The 26,847-nt window shown below is 44.3% G+C and overlaps 1 protein-coding gene across 5 annotated transcripts in view; it reads right to left on the minus strand.

Annotated features, from left to right (window-relative positions):
- KIAA0930 (KIAA0930 ortholog) overlaps nucleotides 1-26,001 on the minus strand; it is a 155,673-nt gene extending 129,672 nt beyond the window's left edge. For 2 of the 5 annotated variants that reach the window (XM_005299925.5, XM_005299924.5), the window contains exon 1: nucleotides 25,389-26,001. In XM_005299925.5, the coding sequence (XP_005299982.1) occupies nucleotides 25,389-25,533 (145 nt within the window). In that variant the 5' untranslated portion in view covers nucleotides 25,534-26,001. Of the gene's footprint in view, nucleotides 1-24,129; nucleotides 24,928-24,954; nucleotides 25,022-25,050; nucleotides 25,305-25,388 lie in introns of those variants that run through there. The other 3 variants (XM_042847444.2, XM_065569944.1, XM_065569964.1) reach the window with 3 other exon arrangements.
- Nucleotides 26,002-26,847: the final 846 nt, after the last annotated feature.

Below are 26,847 nucleotides of genomic sequence, written 5' to 3' on the forward strand. Positions count from 1 at the left end.
GTACCACAATTTCCTCCTCAGGGTACACTGATCTCAGGCTACATCGCCAATAACTCTGCAGTGTCTTGAGTGCAGAAATGTCAGAGCTTCAAGACAGCTTAAAAATGTACTTAAGAGCACTGTGAGGAGCAGAGAAATAGCAAGTTTAGACTAATCCAATTTAAAACACAGAAAGACAATTGAGAGCTTGGATAGGAGGAGATGCACCCACAGTTATATGTTCATGGAGAAGAGGAGGTATGTGGTGTAGCAGACACCCAGAAAGGGTTAATTTGCAGTCAGTATCAGTGTCACATCCTCAGGTTTAGATCAGGCAATGAACATTTGTTCCAAGGATATAAAAGCTTGTAATATATCAGATTACATAGGAGACTTGGTCTTAGTGGAGTTTCTATGGAACCATGGAAAATTCTGGTCTGCCCTTCCATCAATTTCAGGGGCATCTTTCCAACTACCAAAACCATCATTCTCCCCTCCCATTGCAGAAGTCAAACTTGGTTGGAAGTGATCCTCTTCTTCCTCTAGACATGTGTTCCAGACCACCCTACTCCTCTTCCCAGCTGTTTCAGCCTGCCCACGTGCACCCCTCCCAGCCAGGGGTGAACTGAAGCAGATGCCCCTGGAGGAAGATCTACATAAAAGAAACGGTCAGAGCCAAAGCATCCTCACCCACACACCCAAGGTCTGACAGCAGGATCACTGGGGGGGGGGGGGGGTCGTCACAGGAAAGGTACTTGACAGGGTGAAGCTGAAGGACACCCTTGGAGATACAACCATAATCTAAACCACTAAATGGATTTGTCTTTAGGAAATTCTGCTGATGCTCTGGATCCTTCCACTTGAATGATTCCCCAAGCCCTCTTTCTCTTAAGCAAGAGAACATTTCAGAACACGTAAGAAATAAGGAGTGCAGACAACTAGTATATTAGACAGCAAGAGAAAAGGAAACCCTCACACATGAAAAATTAAAATAGACATGTATTGGGATTTTATGGTTTTAAGCTTAAAAGATTAAAACATTTAACAACTGAAAGTGAAACAATCCCATCTGCTTGTCTAACGTACAAGACAAACACTTGGCAGTCAATGTGAAGTATTTTTCAGTAGCTTCCTTAGCTCTTACAACTTTGTATACATTTCAGATAAGATGGCACAAAGCTCTTTATTTTTGTTTAAAACTTGAAAGTTTTACTGAATTTCTCATAAAGGCATATATCCAGGAGAAGGACCCATGAATACATATGGAGAGATGTTCCTAAAACTACACCAGGAAGAGAGCAATACACACTGTAGATAAGTTATTTCTTAGGGCAGGTCTTCACTACGGGGGAGGGGGGGTGTCGATTTAAGATACGCAAATTCAGCTATGTGAATAGCGTAGCTGAATTCGACGTATCGCAGCCGACTTACCCCGCTGTAGGGACGGCGGCAAAATCGACCTCTGCAGCTTCCCGTCGACGGCGCTTACTCCCACCTCCGCTGGTGGAGTAAGAGCGTCGATTCGGGGATCGATTGTCGCGTCCCATCGATCCCCGAGAGGTCGATTTCTACCCGCCGATTCAGGCGGGTAGTGTAGACCTAGCCTAAGACTGAATAAGTTACTACCTAACAGGCAAACCGTGACCCCTTGTAGTTGTAAGACTTCCTCAAAGGCAACTGGGCTACTCCTATGAAGAGCTGCCACCCAGTGTGAGAAAGTTAAGAGTTGGGCCATTAGTCATGTGTAAGTGTCCTCTCTCTGCATCTTGTTTTTTTCCATTTCTTTACTCAAGCTCAACTATGTTTTCCAATCCAACTCTATCCTAGATGTTGTGTGTCTCACTAATGCCTCTCATCTAAACCATGGACTACTTTTTGAAATGTCCTTATTCACCTCTTTCAGCCTTTTCTTTACTCCTAGTGTAATGAGATAGTTTGTAATGCTTGGGCATCTAGTTATTTAACTTGGGGCATGTTCTAGCCCTCTTGGCTTGCACTCTTTCCTGTTGCTTTATCACGCACATTTTCATGTTTTCTTTCTCATAAGAACACAAAGGGTGAAATTCACCCTCATGCAGAGAGTCAACATAAAGTTTTATACCCATCTGACAAGTTCTCAAAATAGGACTCATGCAAGACATGAAAAAAGTCTACACTGGCCCTGACTACAAGAGGTATATTGCACCTAAAGTGAATAAAGAGCATCTACCCCTCTTAACCCATTTTTGGATTACTGGGTAGTTAATGAAAATAATTTAGTCATTTTAAGACAAAAGTCTATTTTCTATTGCAAAATATGTAACACTATAAACTGGTGCTGCATAAATATTGAAGGTTGGCTATCACAATGCAATTAAAACAAACAAACAAACAAACCCTTCCCCCCAAATAGGCTCCTTCATGAGCTATTTCAAAGGAATGTTGAAAGTGGAAGGGCTACAAAAAAGGATTTGAGACCTAAGGTTTGCCAGGTCTTAGAACCATGTTTTCTACACAAACAGGTAAAACAAAACCTATCAACAAAAGGAATGCAGTGCCCTGTTCATTTCAGTTAATAACTTAGTTGTCTTGCATAAGATACAAGGCTACTGGATACCTGTAGGTGGAGAGAGAAAGTTTCTATTATTAAGCCCACATTCAAGCCAAAATCAATGTCTGTACTTATGTAAATTTAGAACTAGTGTTTTTGTGTTGTAACTCACTTTCTCTCACCTGAGTCCCAAGAGCCAAATTTTGATCTGGATGAGGACTTTCCCCAAACATCAATATTTTGGTGTCTGAGATTTTGTTTAGTTCATTTGAGAGTAAGCACCCAGCTACAAAGTTTGATTCAGGATCTAAATTTTCTCAAGTCAGGGATAGGGTTGCCAACTTTCTACTCACACAAAACTGAACACCCCTGCCCTGCCCCTCCTGAGGCCCTGCCCCTGCACCACCCCTTCTCGGAGGCCTCTCCCCATCTCACTCCATTCCCTCCCCCAGTCACTCGTTCTCCCCACCCTCACTCACTTGCTAGCTCATTTTAACTGGGCTGGCTCAGGGATTTGGGGTTTAGGAAGGGGTGATGACTCTGGCTGGGGTTGGGATGCAGGAGAGGGTGAGGGTTCTGCCTGGGGATTCCCGGCTAATGGGAGCTGTGGGGGCGATGCTTGGGGCAGGGGCAGCGTCCCGCGTCCCCTGGCTGCCCCTACGCCTAAGAGCTGGAGGGGGGACCTGCCGCTGTTTCCGGGAGCTGCGCAGAGCCACAGCAGGCAGGGAGCCTGCCTTAGCCCCGCTGCACTGCTGATAGGACTCCAAGCAGCCCAGTCGGCAGTGCTAACCGGAGCGGCCAGGGTCCCTTTTCAACTGCGCATTCCAGTTGAAAACCGGACACCTGGCAACCCTAGTCAGGGATCTTCAGAGCTAAAAGCATGAACCTCTACAGCTTGAGCTATAGACCCCAGCCCGTAATGGGGCTGTAATAGACTTGCCTTCTCTTTGGATCAGTGTGAGCAAAAGAACCCCTGTATTCACGTCCTACACACCCCTGTAGTAATCTTTGTATGAAATATACCTTGTGAGGTTTCATCTGAAAACTAGTAATTCACTGGTGAATAATATCACAGAGAAATGTATGTAGCAACAGTATATGTAAAGTTATGAATTCTCCCTGTACGATGTTATTAGCAAGTGTTCAAAACTGGACAGCCCTGCCTAGGCAAAAGTTGTTAAACAGGCCTATCCTAAACAAAGGAATGTGTTTACCTCGGTTTACATACAAGTAGTAAATAACAGCAGGGGGAGTAGATGGCAGGAAACTGAACAATTTGCATTTTAGCAAAAACACAACTTGGGGGAAGAAAGACCATGGAGGCTCCTTCACCACCACACTCCATGTCACTTTCCTCACCGTTTGGATAAACTATGATTTGAGGGGTAACCTTCAGAAGAATCCACTTCAAAGGTTCACTGGACTATAAAAGAAAGGGGCAGAAAACCCTAAGTTCTCTCTTTCACCTAAGAGGACAAAGGCACCAGTATTTTGGGGCCTCTGGGAGAGATCTTGACCAAGGAAAGAGTCAGTCACATCTTGCTGGAAGACCATGAGTGAGAAAGACCATCTTAACAAAGCTTGAACTAAAACTTGCTAGATTTTTACACTTTTAGATGCGTGTTTTCACTTTTATTTGCTTGTAACCATTTCTAACTCTCTCTCATACTTGAATTCACTTAAAATCCTATCTTCTTTTGTTAATAAACTAGTTTTATTTTTAATCTAAACTAATCCAGTGCTGTGTTTAAAATGAATTGTTTGGGAACTCCAGTTAAAGTAACAGAAGCAAGGAGCCTTAATATCTGAACTGCCCAGGAGAGGACTGAACATTGCAGAACACGCGTTTTTGGGGAAATACAGCACTGGAGTGTGTTGGGTCACCCTGCAAGTAGTAACCAAGGCTGGTGAAAGCCAGAGTGTGGCTGTAGACAGGCTGCTGGGGTAGAGCTGCTAAACCAAGACTTTCTAGCACACAGATACTCTGGGTATGACCTGCATACTGATAGGCTGGTTGGGAACGGCCCATGTTGGGAGCTATAACAGCAAAGCATTGCGAGGCACCCAAGGATGCAGGGCCCTGGTGGTGACAACCCCTCACGGGTCTGCATTGCACCCCAGAATGTGACAATGGGGCACAGAAGGAAATAAAACACCAACTAAACAGTGGATTGCAAAATCAAAATGGAACTTTGGTCTATCCAGCTAATATCCGTTTCAGGAGATGTGAAATTCATCAGACCGTTGAACAGTAAACAGTTTTGGGGATGGTTCTGCACATATTGTAATCTTATCTGTTAAAATTCAAGAGCAGATAAATAATGAATGGGTCTTTTAATAACTGCCACATGTCAATACTGAAAGAAAACAAGCACTTCATAAATATCCAGTTGTGCCTTTGCTCACTTACAGACATGAGCCAATTCAGTTTTAAATGCCATAAATCCAGAAATTATCAGCACTGCTGATGTTTGTGACCTACTTCTGAATTTTAACACATAGAAAGAACAAATGTTATCATCCAACAAATATGCATCCTTTTGATGCAATCCAGTCTTATGCAGTATGTGCTTGTTTAGTTTCCAATGGTGATGTCTGTTAACTTAAAACTTCCTTTTCCCACACACTAAATGTTTAAGACTCCGGTGTGAGCAGGTATGCATACGCTGTATGCGCCTTCATGAAACTTTTGAAAAATTCCCATTACCTTCAAATAGGGTCAGGATTTCACCCCACATTATTTTTCAATATTGTGCCAGAAAACGTAGCTAACAATACTGTCTGTATTAGGTCATAATTCAGGAAAACATTTAAGCACGTGTTATTCATCTAGGACTTCAATGGGAGTTAAGCATATGTTTACGTACCCTTCCTTAATGTGATGCCTTCCCAAATTGGGGCCTTAATGATCGCATTGCATACAATTGCAGATCTCGCTTAGAAAGACTGACGGATGGGGAACAAAATATCCACCAATTTATATACAAGTTTCAAATTTCTAGTGCATCTTTTTGTCAGATACAGGTTTAAGTTTCAAAAAAGACTTCCCTCACTGCCTGGACTTAAGTCCAGTACGCAGAGTTTGGGGAAACAGAATTCTTGCACCTACAGATTGCTAGAGATCGTCATTTTGATCCAGCATAACACATTTTATATTAATTATGGCCCAAATTTTCAAATGTTACTTAACTTTGGGTCACTCAATTTTTGGGTGTCCCAATGATACACATTTAAGAAGGCTTGTTGGAAGGATGCTCAGGTCTTTGTAAAAATCAGGCCCCTTTTAAAGTGTCTCAGGTTGGGTCACTTTCTGAAAATCCTGACTTACAATAAAATGGTGCTTGATGTAATGTCTAACAAACTGAGTCTTGAATCTGTCCCCAAACATTTAGCCCACACAAGTCTAGATGTTTGTATGACACAAGAAATGCCGTTGCAGACTTCCTCTCAATTGCAAAATTATTGTGCCTTTTATAACGGGTTCCCTGTTTCAACAAACCTCATACACACAAGAAAGAGATATTTGCTCAAGCAGTTCCTAACCTTTCTGGGAACCCATCACAGGAGAAAGAATCGATGTAAGACTGGCCAGTGGACACAGCACTGCAGCTTGCACAGTTATGGGTATTTACAGTGTCGAACGATCCCCTTGACAGCACTGGTGCAACTCTTTTGTGCTGCAGTCAGTCTAAGCACACAGAGAGGGGATGGTATCTCCGAAGCCTAAACAGCACGCAGGGCTGTATATTAAACAACGAACAAATGAAAGAAAGAAATCCCCAGTAACTGATCCCTTTCCCATTCTAAGTCTGCAAATTCTGGGGAGAACTTCTTGGGTCTAAAACCACTACTACACTCTGTTGGCATTTTAAGAGCCCCTATTATGAAGCAGCCATTACTGTTTGTTAGCTGCTTAAATACACACCCTCCATGTTCAGTTAGAATTAGCCTCATTACTCTTAAAATGCAATTTGACTCGCATCTGAAAAGGACTTAGACAAATTTAGCAAAAACTCTGCACATCTCCAGAGGTGGCTGAGTGAACAGAGGCACTGTGATCTAGGGGCTGGGACATTGCACTGGAATACAGAAGACCTGAGTTCTCCTCCCTGCTCTGCCAGTGAGCTTTTGTGTGAACTTGGGCAAATCACGTCACCTCTCGGTGTCTTTGTTTCCCTTCCCACCCTTTGTCTACCTGGTCCATTTACAGCATAAGCTCTTTGAACTAGAGGCCATCTTGTTCATGTGTGTACAGTGCCTTGCACAATGAGGCCCAGATCTTGGCTGAGGCCTCTAGACACTTTAGTAGTACAAAACTAATACACGGCAATAGTTTCTTTCTGAAATGCAGCATTCACATATACACACAAAACCACATTTTTAAGAGTGGCCACTGATTTGGGGTGAGATACCTCAGCTCAGCTCCTACTGGTTTCAGCTGAAATTGTCAGTTGCCTAATTTTTCAGAACACTTACAATTCCAGCTGAAGTCAATGGAAGCTGAGCACCTCAGAAAAATCAGGCCCCGCTGCCTCAACTTGGGCACTCAAAAACTGACACCCCAAATCGTTAGTCACTTTTGAAAATTTTGACCCTGGCATCTAATCCTGCTGTCACTCAGGTCAATGGTGAAAAAACCTCCCTTTAATATAAATGGAAACAAGATTGTTGTGAAGAGTTTTGAGCACAAAGTAAATAACTTGCTTAATTACAACCTGTTTTCTTCCACCTTTAGCTGTTGTAACTATTTGGGAAGCTTGAAGGGGTAAGTAACAAGTCATTATTGTGCTATATGAAGACAAAAGTCATTTCAAATCAGGGTACGTTTAGAAGTACCCGTCATTCAAAATCTTGGAAGAATTTTCATTGAGTTTTGCAGAAACACTCTCCTTTCCTTTCAAAGTAAGTTTGACAATTTCCAGGCTAAACAAATGTTACATGTGTAGCCTGATCAATAGTTTAGATCTTAATACTTATTAGCACAATTTAGCATGCAGTGGCCTGAGAGGGTTCAGTCTGCAGATCAGCTACTCATTGTCATCAGAATGAGACCTGTGAAGCACAAAAGAACCAGCCTACTCTTATGTGTTCTTTTATTAGCAAATTGATTATCCAGCAAAATAGGGGAACAAACACTGCAAGATAACAAAAGACAGAAAGATAATACAGAATGTCCAACAACAGTGTTACTCACATAGCCTGTATGGGGGAACCCTGAAATCAACAGGAAATCATCAGTATCGTGTGTCTTTGTCTATCCCCCAGCACATAGGCAGGCAGCGTAACCCATTATAAAACTGGTTAACAACCACTGTGTATTATGCATATTCATAATGAGTTCAGCCCCTTTTCTTTATCTGAACTTCCACACCCCACTTATATTGGGGTTCCTAGTTTCTGTGCATCATACCCATGTGCATCAGACTCATTAGCATACTGGTTAATCACTTGCTATAGCATTATTGCAATTGGACATCTGCAAGTTTTGCTGATACCCATTTCTTAGCAATCTCCCAAAATATTAATAAGTGGGATTCTGTAGTTTCTTATTTCACCATTTAGCAAATCTGTTACCTGCAACACTTTATCTTGTGACTTTAAGGTCACTCATCAGTTAGTTATTTGGGTCAACCAAAATTCAGGCCTCAGGCCTTGATTTTTTTGGCCAACCTATCTGTCTTACAGGCTTGAGGGCCTGCAGTCCCTTGCATTACAGCATGAATGAATACTTATATTTTACCTATGTAGACCTGAATATACCTTAACACCAGCTACAAAAGGTAAAGTTATACGGGGCTAACAATATGGGATTTAGAAAATGGAACCTGGGTGCAACTTTAACTACGAAGAAGCTGCTGCCTTTCTGCAACAATGATTATGGGCTCAAACTGGATCATGTGGATTGAAGGAGGATGATCTTATTCAAACAAATTTTCAGCAAAAGCACAGGGGAAATACTTTCGGGTTGCTTTTCTTTTTGTAGTATGACAAACTACAAAAAGTGCCTCTTTAAATCCCCTCTGTAATTACCTTCACTTTATTACCTTTTGATTTTAACTTTAGAATTTAAAGTAAGAATGCAGAAGTGAATGCTCCCATTTAGTTCAGTGACTAACAAACCACTGAAATATAGATCTGTTATTTCCAAAGCCTTTGTGACTAGTCACTGAATATCACATGACCAGTACTATGAACCCTAGGCATAGCACTCAATCTGGGGCACATCACATGATCATGGAGAGTACAGTAGGCAACAAGCTGATACATCCTGAAGGATGGCACTTAGCAAATTGCCCTAACTCTCTCCTTGCCACTCCCAGCTTCCCAACCCTTCAGCAAAAATTAAATAGAAGTAGGACTTTTAGGTGCACCTTGTGTTGAGAGGTGAATTCAGATATTGCTTGGTGTGCTGAAGTATTTTATGTTCCTCTAGTTGCCACTGGCAGGGGCGGCTCTATGTATTTTGCCACCCCAAGCACGGCAGTCAGGCGGCTTTTGGCGGCGCGCCTGCGGGCGGTCCGCTAGAAACGCAGATTCGGCGGCATGCCTGCAGGAGGTCCGCCGGTCCCACGCCTTCAGCGTACCTGTCGCCGAATTGCCGCCGAAACCACGGGACCACCCCCAGCGGTTTGCCACCCAGCAGGGCCGGCTCTAGGCACCAGCCCAGCAAGCAGGTGCTTGGGGCAGCCAAGGGGAAGGAGCGGCACATTGGGCTGTTCGGCGGTAGGTCTTTCTGGGAGGGAAGCACCTGCTGCGGAATTCCCACCGAAGAAGAAAGTGGCGCGGTGGAGCTGCCGCTGGAGTGCCGCTGATCGCAATTGCGATCGCGGCTTTTTTTTTTTTTCCCCGCCGCTGGGGGCGGCAAAAACCCTGGAGCCGGTCCTGTGCCCCAGGCACGCACTTGGTGTGCTGGTGCCTGGAGCCGCCCCTGGCCACTGGTCTGCTGCTTGTGGCCATTCCTCCCTTTCTGCCCATCTTATCTATCTCAGGTACTTGCATGACCTTCATTACCAGAGTATCTGAGCACCTCACAATCCTTATTGTATTTATCCTCACAACATCCCTGTGAGGTAGGGCGGGGTCAGAGAAAGGCTAAGGGCCTTGCCCAAGGTCACAGAGGAAATCTGTAATAGAATAAGGACTTCAACGCAGGTCTCCCAAGTTCTAGGCTAGTGCTCTAACCACTAGATCATCTTTCTTCTCTGTAGGTATAACTGTCTTCACAGGACTCTCACCTACTCCCTCTGCGCTGCTACCAGCACATAGCAACCAAGCACTGGACAAAAGAACAGACATAATGACAAACTAACAGAGGGAAAAACCACCAATCCCACCATGAGCCCCAGATTTATAGACTGTACCTCACTCAGACGAACCTCTTCTGCACTTTGGCATGAAAACTCTTTCAAGTTTTGCCAATAATCATGTTATTGAATTGAAATGGTGTCCCAGTCCAACCTCACAGTAAAAAGTAATTGCCTCATATACAGGGGTGCACAGAGTGTCCCGACAGAGATACAGGTCTGCTCAGAGTCGGTATTGTGCCTAATTTCCCCAGCACCATCTGGAACAAACCAGACCAGAAGGACTTTTGTTCCATCCCCTGCCCAAGATTGGCCTAAATCAATACCGAAGATCTGGACAACCCCAAACATCCATATTCTCAGACTGGGTCCATCTCTATGGATAATCTACAAGTGCTGCTTTTAAAAAGAAATGAACAACAAATAAAACATAAATTAGATAGGTCAACAAGGATCAAAAAATTCACTTCACCCTAGTTTTTTTTTTGGGGGGGGGGGGTTATTATTATTCCTGATGTGGTGCCCTAGCCACCACCTCCTACATTGGCCTAGTGCCTGTGACACTCATCAAGTCTGTTAGTGGGAGACTGTATCATAACTACCCTAACAGTTCAACGGACAAGGAACACTAAATATGGACTATTCCATCACAATTTCAGGGCATATTACAGTATTCGGACAAGTTTTCTTTCAATTAAAGCAAAGTACATGGGGAATTATTCTTTCATTAGCACTAACAGGAGTTACACCTTTTGTCAAAGGGACAAATATATGCTCTTTGTTCTGATTTATAGGGTTACCATATCTCATAAATAAAAAAAAGAGGACCCTCCACGGGCCCTGGCCCTGCCCATTTCCCCACCCCTAGCCCCGCCCCAACTCCGCCCCTTCCCCACCCTAACTCCGCCCCCTCCTCCCTCCCACTCCCAGCCAGGGGGAAAGGGCTGCCCCAGTGCTACCGGCTTCAGGGTTTGCCGGGCAGCCCCCAGACCCTGCGCCCCCGGCCGGCGCTTCCCCAGCGCAGCTGGAGCCCAGGAGGGGAAGCGCCCAGCCGGGGGCACAGGGTCTGGAGGCTGCCCGGCAAACCGTGAAGCCGGTAGCGCTCGGGCTTTGGGCAGCCCCTATGCCTCCGGACCCTGCGCCCCCAGCCGGGCACTTCCCCTCCCGGGCTCCGGCGGCGCAGGGTCCGGAGGCACGGGGGCTGCCCGAAGCCGGTAGCGCTTGGGCAGCCCGGCTCTTAAACAGAGCCGAAGAGGAGCAGAGCCGCCGCGGCTGGAGGCCCTGCTCCTCTTCGGCTCTGTGTAACTTACACAGTGTAAGTTACGCAGAGCCCCCGCGGCTGGAGGCTCTGCTCCTCTTGGGCAGCCCGGCTCTTAAACAGAGCCGAAGAGGAGCAGAGCCTCCAGCCGCGGTGGCTCTGCTCCTCCCCGACTCTTCGGCTCTGTTTAAGAGCCGGGCTGCCCGAGCGCTACCGGCTTCAGGCAGCCCCCGTGCCTCCAGACCCTGGGCCCCCAGCCGGGCACTTCCCCTCCCGGGCTCCAGCGGCGCAGGGTCCGGAGGCACGGGGCTGCCCGAAGCCGGTAGCGCTCGGGCAGCCCGGCTCTTAAACAGAGCCGACGAGTCGGGGAGGAGCAGAGCCGCCATTTTCCCGGACATGTTCGGCTTTTTGGCAATTCCCCCCAGACGGGGGTTTGACTGCCGAAAAGCCGGACATGTCCGGGAAAAAGAGGACGTACGGTAACCCTATTATTTAGGATTTCTAAAATTCAACAAATTCAGAACCCTGATTGTCAATATCTGAAATCAAACCGGTATTTGTCTTCCAATAACAAGTAAAAAACTAAATAGCAACAACTCAGATCCTGGGACATTTCAGAGGCATCTGAAGTGCATCTCATGGAGATCTAAAATAATTTGTTCACATCATTAATACAGACGTTCAGCCCACATGGAAACTACAAATTCCCGTATGCACCCCAACCAGTCAGACCAAGAAAGAGCACTGTATAATGGGATCTGTGGTCTCTGTATTAAAGATGGAAATACCTGTAGTCAGTTCCATTGTATGAAAATAAGATGTGGCCCTCTGGTATTCCAATGCGGTGCTTTGGTGGCACAAGTTTGGGCAACCTTGTTCTAAGAGAAAGGGTCACTCTGTTCAGGCCTTCATTAATTAGAATGAATTTTCTCACAAAAACAACCCCTGAAACAGTCCTATGGCCAATGTAAAGCTGGACTCAGATTATATATGAATCTCCTCGGTTACACAGAGCTTTACATACAAGTTGCATTGTGATGAGTTTACAGTTTCATAAGACTCACCTTGGTCAGAAGAGCTTCACTCAGGCAATAGCTAATCATGAATGATCCTTCTGAGACAATAAACCTATCATCTCTAAACAGATTACTTAATTACACTGCACACCCTTCCTTATGGAACAGAGAACTGAGAATTTGATGGAAAATTAAAACAATTTCCCAAAGCCCTTTAAGATGCACTTGATTGGATCTGTTCTGTGATGGGTTGGATCACAGAAAACCCCTTGGGTACTGCCAACTGATGTGTTTAGACTACCTCTGAGCCATTTCCCCTGCCATCTTGGGACTTCAGAACACTGCCTGGTTTGAGCCAGACACGCTTGCCTGCCCAGGTCTGAACAACGTCCCACAAAAGCTGCAGGCTAAACTGAAAACAGTTTAAGAAGTGTTCCTGTCTCTAACACTCAGATGCCCAGCTCCCAATGGGGTCCAAACCCCAAATAAATCAGTTTTACCCTGTATAAAGCTTATACAGGGTAAACTCAAACTGTTCACCCTCTATAACACTGATAGAGAGATATGCACATCTGTTTGCCCCCTCCTCCCCCCCCCCGGTATTAATACATACTCTGGGTTAATTAATAAATAAAAAGTAATTTTATTAAATACAAAAAGTAGGATGTAAGTGGTTCCAAGTAATAACAGATAGAACAAAGCGAATTACCAAGCAAAATAAAACAAAACATGAAATCTATGCCTAATACAGTATGAAAACCGAATACAGATAAAACCTCACTCTCAGATGCTTCAATAAACTTCTATCACAGACTGGACGCCTTCCTAGTCTGGGCACAATTCTTTCCCCTGGTACAGCCCTTGTTCCAGCTCAGGTGGTAGCTAGGGGATTTCTCATGATTGCAGCCCCCTTTGTTCTGTTCCACCCCCTTATATAGCTTTGCACAAGGTGGGAATCTTTTGTCCCTCTCTGGGTTCCCACCCCTCCTTCTCAATGGAAAAGCACCAGGTGACATAATCACATGTCACTGTAAGACTCCAAGCCTTCATTCCTCCCAGTCTGACTCACAGGAAGGCCTGCAAGCAAACAGAGCCATCCATAGTCAATTGTCCCCGTTAATGGGAGCCATCAAGATTTCAAACCACCATTAATGGCCCAACCTCTGCATAATTACAATAGGCCCCCAGAGTTATATTTCATATTTCTAGCTTCAGACACAAGAATGATGCATACATACAAATAGGATGACCACACTCGGTAGATTATAAGCTTTGTAAAGATACCTTACAAGAGACCTTTTGCATGAAGCATATTCCAGTTACATTATATTCACACTCATTAGCATATTTTCATAAAATCATATAGAGTGCAATGTCACATATTCATTGAAAAGAATGATGTTACTTCCACATACAATTATCCTCCATATCCATTTGAACAGGGGAAAGAATATCAACTCACCACTGATCATAAGGATTCTGAGGGCACTTCAGAACAAAGAATACTTACAGGATGGTTGGGAGGGGGTGAGACTATCCTGGAAAGCAGTGAATCTGAAAAAGATTTGGAGGTCATGGTGGATAATCAGCTGAACATGAGTTCCCAGTGTGACGCTGTGGCTAAAAGGGCCAATATGATCCTTGGATGCATAAACAAGGGAATCTCAAGTACAAGAAAAAAGTTTATTTTATCTGTATTTGGCACTGGTGCGATTGCTGCTGGAATACAGTGTCCACTTCTGGAATCCACAATTCAAAAAGGATGTAGATAAACTGGAGAGGGTTCAGAGAAGAGCCACAAGAATGAGTCAAGGATTAGAAAACATGCCTTACAGAGATAGTCTCAAGGAGCTCGCTCTATTTAGCTTAACAAAGAGAAGGTTAAGGGGTGGCTTGATTACAGTCTATAAGTACCTACATGGGGAACAATTATTTAATAATGGGTTCTTCAGTCTACCAGAGAAAAGTGTAACTGTAACACAATTCAGTGGCTAGAAGTTGAAGCTAGACAAATTCAGGCTGGAAATGAAGTATACACTTTAATAGTGAGCATAATTAACTATTGAAACAATTTAGCAATGGTTGTGGTGGATTATCCGTCATTGACAATTTTTAAATCAAAATTGATGTTTTTCTAAAGCAGTGGTTCTCAAAGGGCGGCCAGCACATCCCTCGGCCCTCGCCGCTTCCCAAAGCCCCCATTGGCCTGGAGCGGCGAACCGCGGCCATTGGGAGCCCTGATTGGCTGAACCTGCGGATACGGCAGGTAAACAAACCAGCCAGGCAGGGGCTTTCCCTGAACAAGCGGCGGACCAGCTTTGAGAACAACTGTTCTACGATCTGTTCAAGGAATTGTTTTGGAGAAGTTCTACGGACGGTGTTAGAAGGGAGGTCAGACTAGATGATCACAATGGCCTTGGAATCTATGACTCTAGAAGAGCTGTCTTCTAGCAATGGCCTTGGAATCTATGGGCCTTCTGGCCTTGGAATCTATGACTCTAGAAGAGCTGTCACCACGTCTGTTTGAGATAGATGAAAAGAAGATTGCAATAGGTAGGAGTTTGTCAAACTTTGAAAATCAGTTGAAGTTAAGAAGCCAGGCACACAGAAAATCTATGGTGATAAATATTGTGCAGAGTCTTACTTAAAAGTGATACATTTGAATCCAACTCAGGTCAGTAGTAAGTGAGAATAAAGACACTTATCTGAAACCTATTTGGTTATCATGACACATCAGTCCAGCTCCTAGTGCAGGTGTTTACATCACAAAAACTACCACCATGGATTGCACTTGTTTCTGGTAGTGTCAGCAGAGAGGCACTATTTTGAGTAGACATGGAAAATGAACCACCCTCTCACTATTGGAGACAGTCCTTCCAAATCAAGGCTGATGCATGTAAGCAATGTAGGATTCTACTCTGGCCCATGTTATGCATGTTCTTTGGACAAAATGAAAATCTGTTTCCAAAGCTGTCAATCTGCCATTGTTCATGAGCAGGTTCCATGTTAATCCCATCTAGATTTCCAGGACAAGGCTCAGATGATGCCAAAATACTAAAGTACCAGAAAGTCTGGACTGATCTATACCTAGTCCAAGGATTATTGGAGAATCAGCTAAAGGCACAAGATGACATAAGCCATCATGTTCAACAAACAGTTCCAGAGGGTTGAGACTACTACACAGCACCAAAACCAGTGCCAGTCCCAATCACTGTATAGTGCTTATATCACTAAGGGTACGTCTTCACTTACCAGAGGGTCCGGCGGCAGGAAATCAATGTTCTGGGATCGATTTATCCCGTCTGGTTAAGACGCGATAAATCGATCCCGGATCGATCCCGGAAGTGCTCGCCGTCGACGCCGGTACTCCAGCTCACCGAGAGGAGTACGCGGCATCGACGGGGGAGCCTTCCTGCCGCGTCTGGACCCGCAGTAAGTTCGGACTAAGGTACTTCGAATTCAGCTACATTATTAAAGTAGCTGAATTTGCGTACCTTAGTCCGAAGTGGGGGCTTAGTGGGGACCAGGCCTTAGTAAAGGGTGAAAGACTACAAAGTCCAACCTGATTAACCTACCTGCTGAGGGCACTGGACAAAGATGTAGTCATATCCTCTCCAACTCACCTCTGAATTTGGACTACTCTACTATATTAGAAAGCTTTCTGCAATGTTTTTGTACAAATGCTGAGAAACAAAACAACCCATCACATCGTGTTTTGTGACAGACACAATTAGCCATAGCTAGGAAGATAGTAGTATCACCAATAGCTGTGTCCTCATTCTATTCCTGAACTGCAGGCATGTCCCCATTAAAGGGGACAATTTCTTTTTATTACTAAAGTGGAGGTTAAGCAGCAGTAACATATTTCTGTCTTTTTGCAAAGTGACACATTCACCTTAAGATATATTTTTTAAAAACCTCCTGCTTCAACACAATATACTAAAGGCTGATTCATTAGTGTTTTGTTGTCATGTTTATATTATTTTAGTTTACAAAAATGTGTAAACAGACAATACTGTACATAGAAACAACCTATCTAAATACATATGAAACAAACAACTATAAATCAATACAGGCGACTTTAAATCTTGTTAAAATCTGTAGAATCTGTTTGGCCCACCCAAGGTTGTGTTTAGGTTTATGTGGCCCTCCTGTGTAAAGTCTGGCCACCACTGACTTACACAGTCATAACTGGAACAACAATCATTAATAACTTAGGCTATATTGAAGAAATTGGATTGTAATAAATCAAAGTGCAAGACTTCAATTAATTTACCTACATGAAAAGTTTCACCTGTCTGTATTTATTCAATTGCAGCTGAAGCTAGACAAGTGAGGGGAATTAACCACGGTAAAAATTTACCACGGGTTGTGATAGCTTCTCCATTACAGACAATTTTAAATTCAGATTGGATGTTTTGCTAAAAGAAATGTTCTAGTTCAAATAGGAATTATTTCTGTGAAGTTCTGTGGCCTGAGCTATACAGTAGGTCAGACTAGATCAGAGGTGCGCAACCTATGGCATGTGTGCCGAAGGCGGCATGCGAGCTCATTTTCAGTGGCACTCACACTGCCTGGGTCCTGGCCATGGGTCCGGGGGACTCTGCATATTAATTTAATTTTAAATTAAGCTTCTTAAACATTTTAAAAACCTTATTTACTTTACATACAACAATAGTTTAGTTATATATTATAGACTTAGAGAAAGACACCTTCTAAAAACGTTCAAATGTATTACTGGCACGCAAAACCTTAAATTAGAGTGAATAAATGAAGAGTCGGCACACCACTTCTGAAAGGTTGCTGACCCCTGGACTAGATGATCACAATGGTCCTTCTGGCCTTCCAACGGCTTAGTCATTCAGGACAAAAGAAAGGTTGATACATATGCTGAATTTCTTAAAGGACTCCATTTTTAATTGATGTTAATTGCTTTTTGAGTTAACAGACTCCCTTGTAAATTCTGAGAAAATTCATTCTGCACTCAGCGTATGTGCTCCAAATTCAGCAAAGATAAATTTAGGAAAGGGGATGTTCTGATGAGATGGGCCACATGCCACTGTAGGCAATTTTAAGAAAAAGGAAAAAAAAGAAAAGAAACCAAAAAGCCCAACATCTCAAGAGATATGTAAACAACAACAAAAAAGGACAAGATCTTATTGGTCTGAGACCATGTCTGTCAAGTTCCACCAGAGGCTAATTTTTATGGCTGAGTTATAAACTCCCTGAAAATATTGGTTTGTAATGGAAAGCATGACAGGCCCATAACTACAACAGCATGAATGGGGCTCTTACAATAAACAAACTAAATGGAATTTTAAATGAACTGCCACAAAAAGGTTATTTACCTCCAAGGAGCTCAGCCCTGGAGTTGTACCCTGGATTACTATTCTCCATAACGCAGCAGCCAGTGTAACAAATAGATATAATCACCTTCCTGAGAGCCCAGGAGGTTCTTTATAGAACTCTTACAAGAAGGATTATAAGATGCAGTAAAGGGTGGGTCATGCTATGCTATGTTATGCTGGACGGCAACCTGCATTAAAGGCTTGATCCTGCATTGGCAATGGTGGGAGCAGAATTAGGCTCTGGCTTCGCACAGGGCCAGATTTCCATTTAGACACAGTAGGCATGTTCCTTGGGGTGCCGGCGTTCTAGGGGCCTCTGAGGAGGCAAAACAATTTTGGGTTAGAGCTCTGGATTGGGAGGGTTAAAAGTTAAGAGGGTTAAAAGTTAAAAATACATACAGCTCCCCCGCGGAGCTGGGTGGCCAGGCTCCTGGCATGGGTTGGTGGCCACCCAGTGTGTGGGGCTGGGGCAGGGTAAGCGTCCGAGTCAGCCCACCTGGGGGTGCTGTGAGCCATGGCCGGGTGGGGCGGCTGCTGAAGGTGCTGGGAGTGTCCAAGACCCTTCCCAATCTTGGCCACCCTGCTGCCTCTGCCCCGTGCCGGGGAGGAAGAGGTAGGGACGTGGCCGGTGCCCTATTCACTTGCATGGGCAGAGCCGGAGCATGACTGCTGCGCCAGGCTGCGGGAGGGACAGAAGACAGCTGGGGACCGTTTGCCCTGGGGAGAGGTACAGTCAGGGCTGGCTCAAGCATTTTTGCCACCCCAAGCGCCAAAAAAGAAAGAAAAAAAAGCCACGGTCAGCAGCACTCCGGCGGCAACTCTACCGCCGCCGTTTCACTCTTCAGCAGCAATTCGGCAGCAGGTCCTTTCCTCTGAGAGGGACTGAGGGCCCTGCTGCCGAATTGCCGACGTGCCACCCCTCTCTGTTGGCCGCCCCAAGCACCTGCTTGCTGCGCTGGTGCCTGGAGCCGGCCCTGGGTACAGTCCCGCCCCTTGCGCCTTGCCTGGGGCGGGTGGGCTGTGCCCCAGCTCAAGCTAAGAGCGCTGTATGTGTCGGAGGGTCTCGTGCCTTCCTGGGGAGGCCGTGTTTATATTTCTTTTTGTTTCATGTTTTACAGAAAACACAAAGGTCAGCTATAGGCGGGGGGGGGGGCGCTGAAGATGCTGTGCCTGGGGTACATAAGGTGTAAATCCATTCCGGGCTCTGCACAGCATCTAAGAGTTCTAAATTCAGAGAAGTTTCCCAGCACTGTATAACTCCATCCGTTCCCAATACAGGATTGCCAATTTCAAGAGTTCAAAAATCATTAGCTGGACCCCCCCAAAATCAGGAGATTGACACAAAAAATCATGACATTTAAAAAAAGAAAAGAAAAAAAAAAGATTACATGGTGTATTTTAGGTCAATCTCCTGAACTACCCCTGCCCATACCCGGGATGTGTGCACGTGACAATCAGTGTTGCCCACTGTCCAACATGTACTGGATAAGGTGATTTTGGCCCCTGCTACAGGAGCTCTCACCCCCACATCTACCCATCTCCTGCCCAACAATTAATCCTGTCTCCCAGCTCCCCCACCAGTCCTGTCCCCACACAATCTTTCCTCAATTCAGTCCCTCCAGCTCCCATCATCACCACCCTATCAGTTCAGCTCCCTACCCCATGAACCTCCTGCCTCCCTCAGTTCACCCTCCCAGCACTCACCCCATCCGCTCAGAACCCACCATCAGCCCCCACCTCACTTCAGCCCTCACAACCTCACCTGTGCTTCTCTTAGGGTTCTTCAGTGGGGTCCCCTCTCCCACTCCCCAGGCTGGCAGGGAAGCAGCCACCCAAAGCTGATAGCCAGAGCCCATGAGGAGGGGCTCCCACTGTCAGCCCCCAGCAGCGGGGACAGAGGAGGGTGACAGAAGGAGCCTGGCCACACGTGGCTGACTGCAATTTCTAAGTAAAACTAAGCCTCACTCATGATCTCAAGATAAAATTCTCAAATGTCAGGATTCTAACATTTGAGAGTTCTATCGTGAGATCATGAGCGAGGCTTAATTTTACTTAGAAATCATGTTCTCGTGATAAATTCACAAGAGTTGGCATGTCTGCCAATATTTCTAACCTCATCTCCTTCTCTACCTCCCCTTGTTCCCTTCAGTTTGACCAAGTTTTCTTCCAACCGTTCCCTTTCTCTGTCACCTACTTACACTTACTCCCTTCTTTCCCGACACCCATATATCCTAACAGCCTATCACTTAATGCATGCAAGGTTCCAATTTCCAGAAAGAGACCAAAGATCTACTTATTCAAGCCCTGATTCAGCACAGTGTTTAAGCACCTGCCTGACTTTTGAGCATGAGAATCACCCCACTGACTTCATACATTGCTGACAGGCAATTTTAAGGACGTTCAGATGCTTTTCTGAAGCCTCCAGGAACACCCCATGCACCACCAAGCCAAGCACATACCCTGCCACTTTGCCACTGTAACCCCCTATCCTATTTTCCCCTTGTGAGTCAGAAGTGTATGGGAGAGCTTCTGATCCTCCCTCAGTTAGCAGGAGACACAGAAAAGGGAAGGGTTCTCTAGCCCAGGGGTAGGCAACCTGTGGCACGCGTGCTGAAGGTGGCACGCGAGCTGATTTTCAGTGGCACTCACACTGCCCAGGTCCTGGCCACTGGTCCAGGGGGCTCTGCATTTTAATTTAATTTAAATGAAGCTTCTTAAACATTTTAAAAACCTTATTTACTTTACATACAACAATAGTTTAGTTATATATTATAGACTTAGAGAAAGAGACCTTCAAAAAACGTTCAAATGTATTACTGGCACGTGAAACCTTAAATTAGAGTGACTAAATGAAGAGTCGGTACACCACTTCTGAAAGGTTGCCAACCCCTGCTCTAGCCCCTGACAACAGCAGGAGCAGGCCCACTGCATGATCCAGCCGCCTCTCTTCTAGGCCCCGCTACATTTAAGATTTTGTACTCTGGGAGAAGTTATTTTAGATTGTTTACTTGCTGTTGCTTTTTTATGGCTCTCTGGATTATCCAAGCATACACATCAACAGAGGCAAAGGAGCTCCTTGGGCCTTTCCCACCTTTGACCATCTGTGTATTACACTGGTCTATTATTGGTCAGCAACGGAGCATTTCATCATTACATTATTCAAATGTCTATTTCTTGTTTCCTAGCAAAAGTCATTTTAATTATAATACTACCTTATACTAAAACAACACCTTCCATCCCGGGATCTCAAATGCAGTACTTTCTTTAGCATATTGTAAGGTAAGTATTGTTAGACGGGCAGCAAGGCACAGAGAAGTTAATCATGTTACCGAACTTCACACAAGATGCCATAGGCGAAACAGGAAACGAACCCTCCCAGTCCAGAGCTCTAACCCAAAACTGTTTTGTCTCCTCAGACGCTCGTTTGCGGCCAAATGAATGTTTCAAGGAGGATAAACATAGCAAGAGGTAGAGAAAGACTGGAGACAAACAACATGAGCCATGGAACTTTTCAACTCTGTGCTCCTGTTGACTAGATCAAAAAAAAAAAACAAAAAACAAAAAACAAAAAAACCCCACAAGATTTATGCCTCTCCACCCACTCTGAACTTTTAATCAAAGAAGCTGAGGCAGAACCTGCCACCATTCATGCTTTATTATCGAAGTAAAACATGGGGCAAGGTTCTTATTTCCCAAATGAAATAATTTTTTGCCACAGAAACACTCTAGTGAATTCCATTTCATAGCAAGCCTTGTGGTAGTATAATACACTCGGTGACTGGATAATGCCTTAACAGCCAGTTGAGACCTAATTAGAGTGACATCATCTTCTCTACTACACAGTGTGATTATAAATCATGTATCTAGTCATTACTTTGGAATGCAATACCAGGAACTTTTTGCCACACTTTCAAGAGTAACACACTCACACAACAAAGGGATGGATTCCCCTCAATATGGGGGAAGACACTTGTTTTAGGGATGTCTAATGAGAATGGATACAATACACCAACTGCAAGATTTTAGGAAGAAGTAATTTGCACTATAATAACTTGGCAATAAAATCCAACTCAAAATTGAAAAGGTTTTGTTTCAATGAATAACACCATTTAACAGAGAGAGAGAGAGAGAGAGAGGGAGAGAGAGAGTCCAATTCTGTGAGCTATTATATAGTCTCGTTTTAGTCAATGGGAGTTAAAAACACTCAGCAATTTTCAGGATCAAGCCTTCGGGGACTAGTTCCTGAAATCAATGAATCAGATTCTCAGACAGGGTAAACTGGGATACCTCCAAATGACTTCAGTGTAACTACACAGATTTATAGCAGTTGAAGATCTAGCCCATTAGGACTACAGAGACAAGTAAAATGAGCAGAATTTGGCTTTTATTATGAAAGATCATTAAAACTGTTTCTTGAACTTTTAAATTATGGGATTACACTTGCAATAGTCTAAATTCCTGACTTCTGAGATTTCTACTGGGATTTTGGAAGGTTCATAAACAATAAAGGAAAAGAGGGGAAAAAAAGAACAGGAACTAATTTACAGTTAGTGACAAATGCCATACATCAAGCAACTAGTTATGATGCTTGAAATTAAGAGTGTCCTGTGCAAGGAAGCTTTTCAATATAAGAAAACTTAGTATACAATATGGTACATGGAGCATCCATTCTCTCTTCTTCCCGCTGCGCCCTGATGAGACTACCTAAGCTTTGAGCAGCAATATATATGGAAGATTGGGCTAGCTCATGCAGCACCATGGTGACGGAGGACCAATATCATGGCTATTTCAACACAAATATGGCATGTGGCAGGTCTATACTGTAGGCCATTGTAGTCGTCCCACTGTTTGTCTGACTATAATTTTGCAGCCTGGAGTAAAGTGTGGAAATGCAATGTCCTAGAAAAAGATATAACCAGAACCTCTCTATCGATGTATAACTTTGTAATCTCGCTCAACAAATCTAGACGTAACAGGAGTATCTCTATTGGTAGGATCACATTTTCAACATGGTGATTGAGCTGTACAATTCCCATTAACATTATACTAACTCGTCCTCGCATGCTAACTTGCAAGAGTGTCCCCTTACTCATGTGACGAGCTAGGTAGGAAACTGTTTTCGAATTGGGATGAAAAGTTAAAATCTCCAAAATTTTCACAAAGGTAGTTTGAAAACATTTTTGATTTTGGTCAGTTGAAATGTTTCATTTTGATTTAAACTATTATTTATTTATACTATAATTAGCTTAACTTTTGAAATGAAAAGCCATGTCAAGCCAGATAACTGGAATTTGTTGTTTAGAAAACATTGAGTTTCACTAGTTCCAAAACTCTTTCCTTCCCCCTCCCCCGCAAAAGTTTTTTCAAGTAAAAAAAAAAAAAAAATTGTCAAAACTGACCCTTTCCCAAGATACGTTTCCATTTCAAAAAACTGCATTTTCTGATTATAAAACATTTAGCTAAAAAATTCCCAACAAGTGCTATTCATATGATCAGCCCAAGCTCACGCAATGGGACTTCTCTCAAGACAGTGCTGCGGAATCATGGTGTTGAGGTTCATACTATTGCAAATGTTTCAATCTCCCTCCCACCAACTAAAAAACAGCATTTTGGCTACAACTTATAGTAATAAAAATGTTGACTATTTTTTTTAAGTCCCCATTTTCAACAAACTTAACTATCAGGCCCAAAGTTAATTAGCAGTATCTCTTTAACTTTATACTATTAATAAATACGTAGGCCAAATAAAAACTGCAAAACACCAAATGCTGATCAGTAATTGTCCATTATTTCTATTACAGTAGCACCTGGAGGCTACAGTCAGGGATTGGGAACCCATTATGTTAGATGCTGTAGCAACATGTAGTAATGATTATTATCCTATTTATTTGTGACTGCACCCACTTATGCATGAAGCACATACAATAAGGGATGATCCCTGCCCCATGGAGATCACAGCATAAGGGCAGATGCACGCACAGGTAATACAGAGGTCAGGGAAGAGGAACGCAAAAGGGATTTTCAATGCAAGTCAAGGAGATTCACTATAAGTAGCACAATAGAAGTAAGTATTTAAGAAGGACTTAAAAATGAAGAGTGTTGGGGCCTTGTATGTGTGCTGAGGAAGGTCAACCACACATCTAGACCACCTGGAAATAAAAGAAGGCCGTGAGTGTTTCAGAGACTTGCAATCTAAGGCATTGATCCTGTAGTGCACTATATACTGGCACAGGGAGCTCATAAGAGGATCGGGGCCAAGGTACAAATACCGTTTCAAGATAGGTTTAAAATAAGGTTGAAATAGTTTTTCATATCAGGAACATCTGTTGAATAGCAGCTGTTTTTTCTTTTAGTCTTATTACTCATAATACTGTATGGTTATAGTTTCTATCCATTAACTTAACCAGATTCAAATTATTTCATAATATGAGAGACTTAGGTTAAGGAAGAATTTCACTGCATTCAAGTTTGTAGGTTACTCAGATTTCAACCCTGGACTCTTATTTCACAACACATTTCCCCAGTAACTGGATTAAGCAATATTTATTTCCTCTCAAGTAACATTAGCTCTTTTCAATATTTACTTCTTAGTCAATACTAAGTAACTAAAAATAGGGGAAAAAAATCTTTTGATTAAAAAGAAAAAAGTCATTGTGTTATTACTAGACCTGGCAAGCAGTATGAAATCACTTACTCAGAAAAGGGAGGTGTCTGATTCATACAGGAAAAAAAGCTACATAAAAAGGATCAATCATTTGACAGCCATGTGATCTCAAGAACCGGAAAAAAAAGTATATATCTGGTATGTGTTCCAAGATCTAGGAAAAAAATATTCATTTTAAAAAATTAGTTTATCCATATTGTGCCTTTTGACCATTTTCCTCCAAGGGCGTTTCAGACAATAGAGTGAACTGATCTCTTTAGTTGTTAGCCTACTTAGACTAAAATTAGGCCCATTTCTGGAACAATACAATATCCCTAGAGCACACAACAGGTTCCCAGTAGCAATTATGGCTGGCAGTATGTTACAAACCAACCGACTTTGATTTAGTCTCCAGGCTTTTTATGAAAAAAAGGCTCCTGCTCCCACTGCAGTCTGGAAAGCAATGGCACTCAGCTAGCTTTGTTCATCTTAAAGCTTCCATTCTTCCAAGAGATAAGAAGATAAATGCTGTTTGTCGGATTCTCTTACAGATTGCAGTGGATTGTTTCTACAGGACGTGAATATCTCATCACTTAACCAATGCATATACAAAAGCAGATACCCATTTCTTCTGATAATAGGGACTTTCGGTTTCCATTAACCACCACCCAGTGATAGAAAAAAGGGGGACTGGAGGTAGGGGAGTTCACAGACGGATCAGGTTTGTGTGGTATACTAAGCCTACGGAAATCACACACTACACAACATATAGTAATTCAAACCTGTTACCTTACTGCATCACAAGGAATTACTCAATATTGGGCCATAGTAATAAGCCACCAGAAACACTCCCTCCCCCCCTCAGCCTCTTTGTACCTGTAGGAAATGCTCCACCGAGCAGACCCACTGCTAACGGGGACCTACACATATCCCGATGCTAGAGGAACAGAAGCAAGCGCTGCCCTTTCTAACCTGCCCTAGCCGTTAGCAGGAGCCCTGGCTATTATGGTTAGCGGAGGGCTTCGCATGCCGGACGAGCAGTGGGATCAGATCGGGGAGACTCAGCTCGGGGCGAGGTGCCAAACAGCCCCTGCATTCCCCGCGCCTCGCGGGTGCACTCGCTCCGGGGCGGGCGGGCGGGCTGCAGGAGGCGCCAGGCAAAGGGCTAACTTTATTCCCTCCCCCGCGGCTCGCTCTGCGGACTGGAGCTCCCCACCCACTCCCTTCCCCTGGCTCCCGGCTCGCTCTGCAGGGGGAAGATACGAGGAGGCGGCGGCAGCAGCAGCCACCCCGCACCCCCCGGGACTCACCCAGCCCGCTGATCTCCTGGCGGATGTTAATGCGGTTCCTCTCCTCCACTATCGCCCGCAGCATCTGCTGGAGCGAGCGGTCCAGGTCTCCGTTCTCCTCCTCTTCTCTCTGCCCAGCCCGGCCGAAACTCTTGAGAGATGCCATGCTAGGGCCACCGCAAATGATTTCATCTCAGTCTGCCTCCGAGCTCAGACTGCAGGACTGCCCCCACCCCGCCCCACCGCACCGAAAACACGAGCTCCTAGGCAGATAATGGGGGCGGCAAGAGACTTGCGGGGAGTAGGGGGCCGGATGCTTTTTGGTTTTGGAGACGAGAATGTTTTAAGAAAATAATAATAATCCCGATCCTGCCGTTGGCGGTGCTGCTGGTGGGGGAGGGTTATTCCCTTTGTAATGCCAAAGCTCCTTGGAAAGTTTCCGAGTCCTTATCATCCACCCACTGGAAATATCGGGTTTAACCCCGCTTCTTGCTGGAGATCGATTGCAATTTGCTCCAATTTACCTAGGAGGCACTTCCGCCTCCCATAGCCGAGGAGCTGGGGCTGCTTGCCTATGACACTTCCTGAAACAAGGAGCCAGCAGAGGCGATTTAAAGAGGCATCAGGCAATTCCCCACCAATGACCGCAAAGAGCGGATGTGTGACAAGGAGAAAGGGGGCGGGGAGGGCTGCAGGGTGGAGCTTGTTTGAAGTCATCATGACAAGCTGAGATCCTCCCCCCCCCCTCTCTGTGTCTCTGCTTGTGCAATTAACCATATGCATGCATATAGCTATAGAAGTAAGGGTGCTGGCTCGAGGTAGTAGAGACACCCCCCCCCTTTGACTGCCTCTTGGCCACTAATCCATTCCTTTCAGGACTTGTTCTAACATTTCCAAAGCCAGGGCAGCTTCAAACAGTTATTTTAAAGCAAACTGGCCATGGGTTTCTCTGCGTCTCTGTCCTGTCTGTTCAGTTTAGGCCCTGTCTACAGTTGGAAAAATCCATGAAAAGGGCTGTCCGCAAGGGGCCAGCTAAACCTGGTGTTTACCTGCAAGCTTAGCCAAGGCCCAGCTCTGTTCAGCTGCACCAGTTCACTGATAGGTTTTGAAAGGGCGCTAAACTTAGGATCCATCTAAAGCTGAATTTTCCATCATGTTTTAACAGGTTAACTAACAAGATGGCACACTCCAGTTATTGTTATTTTGTAGTAGACTATAGAAGCCCTAACTATGGACCATGAACCCCATTGTACTAGACGTTGTACAAACATGAAAACAAACAAAACTCCCTGCCCCAAAGAAATTACAATCTAAGTATAAGACAAAACGACAGGAGCCTACAGGCGCACGGATGGGGGAGTGCAAGGAAACAATAACACAAGTAGTCAGACACTAAGCAAACATGCAATAAGTGTCAGTGTCCTATCTACTCTAGAATTTATAGTCTTTGTCGGTTAACATGTTAATTAGCACATGTTAA

The sequence above is a fragment of the Chrysemys picta genome, chromosome 1, assembly GCF_011386835.1.
Source record: "Chrysemys picta bellii isolate R12L10 chromosome 1, ASM1138683v2, whole genome shotgun sequence".
In the NCBI taxonomy this organism is placed as follows: Eukaryota; Metazoa; Chordata; order Testudines; family Emydidae; genus Chrysemys; species Chrysemys picta.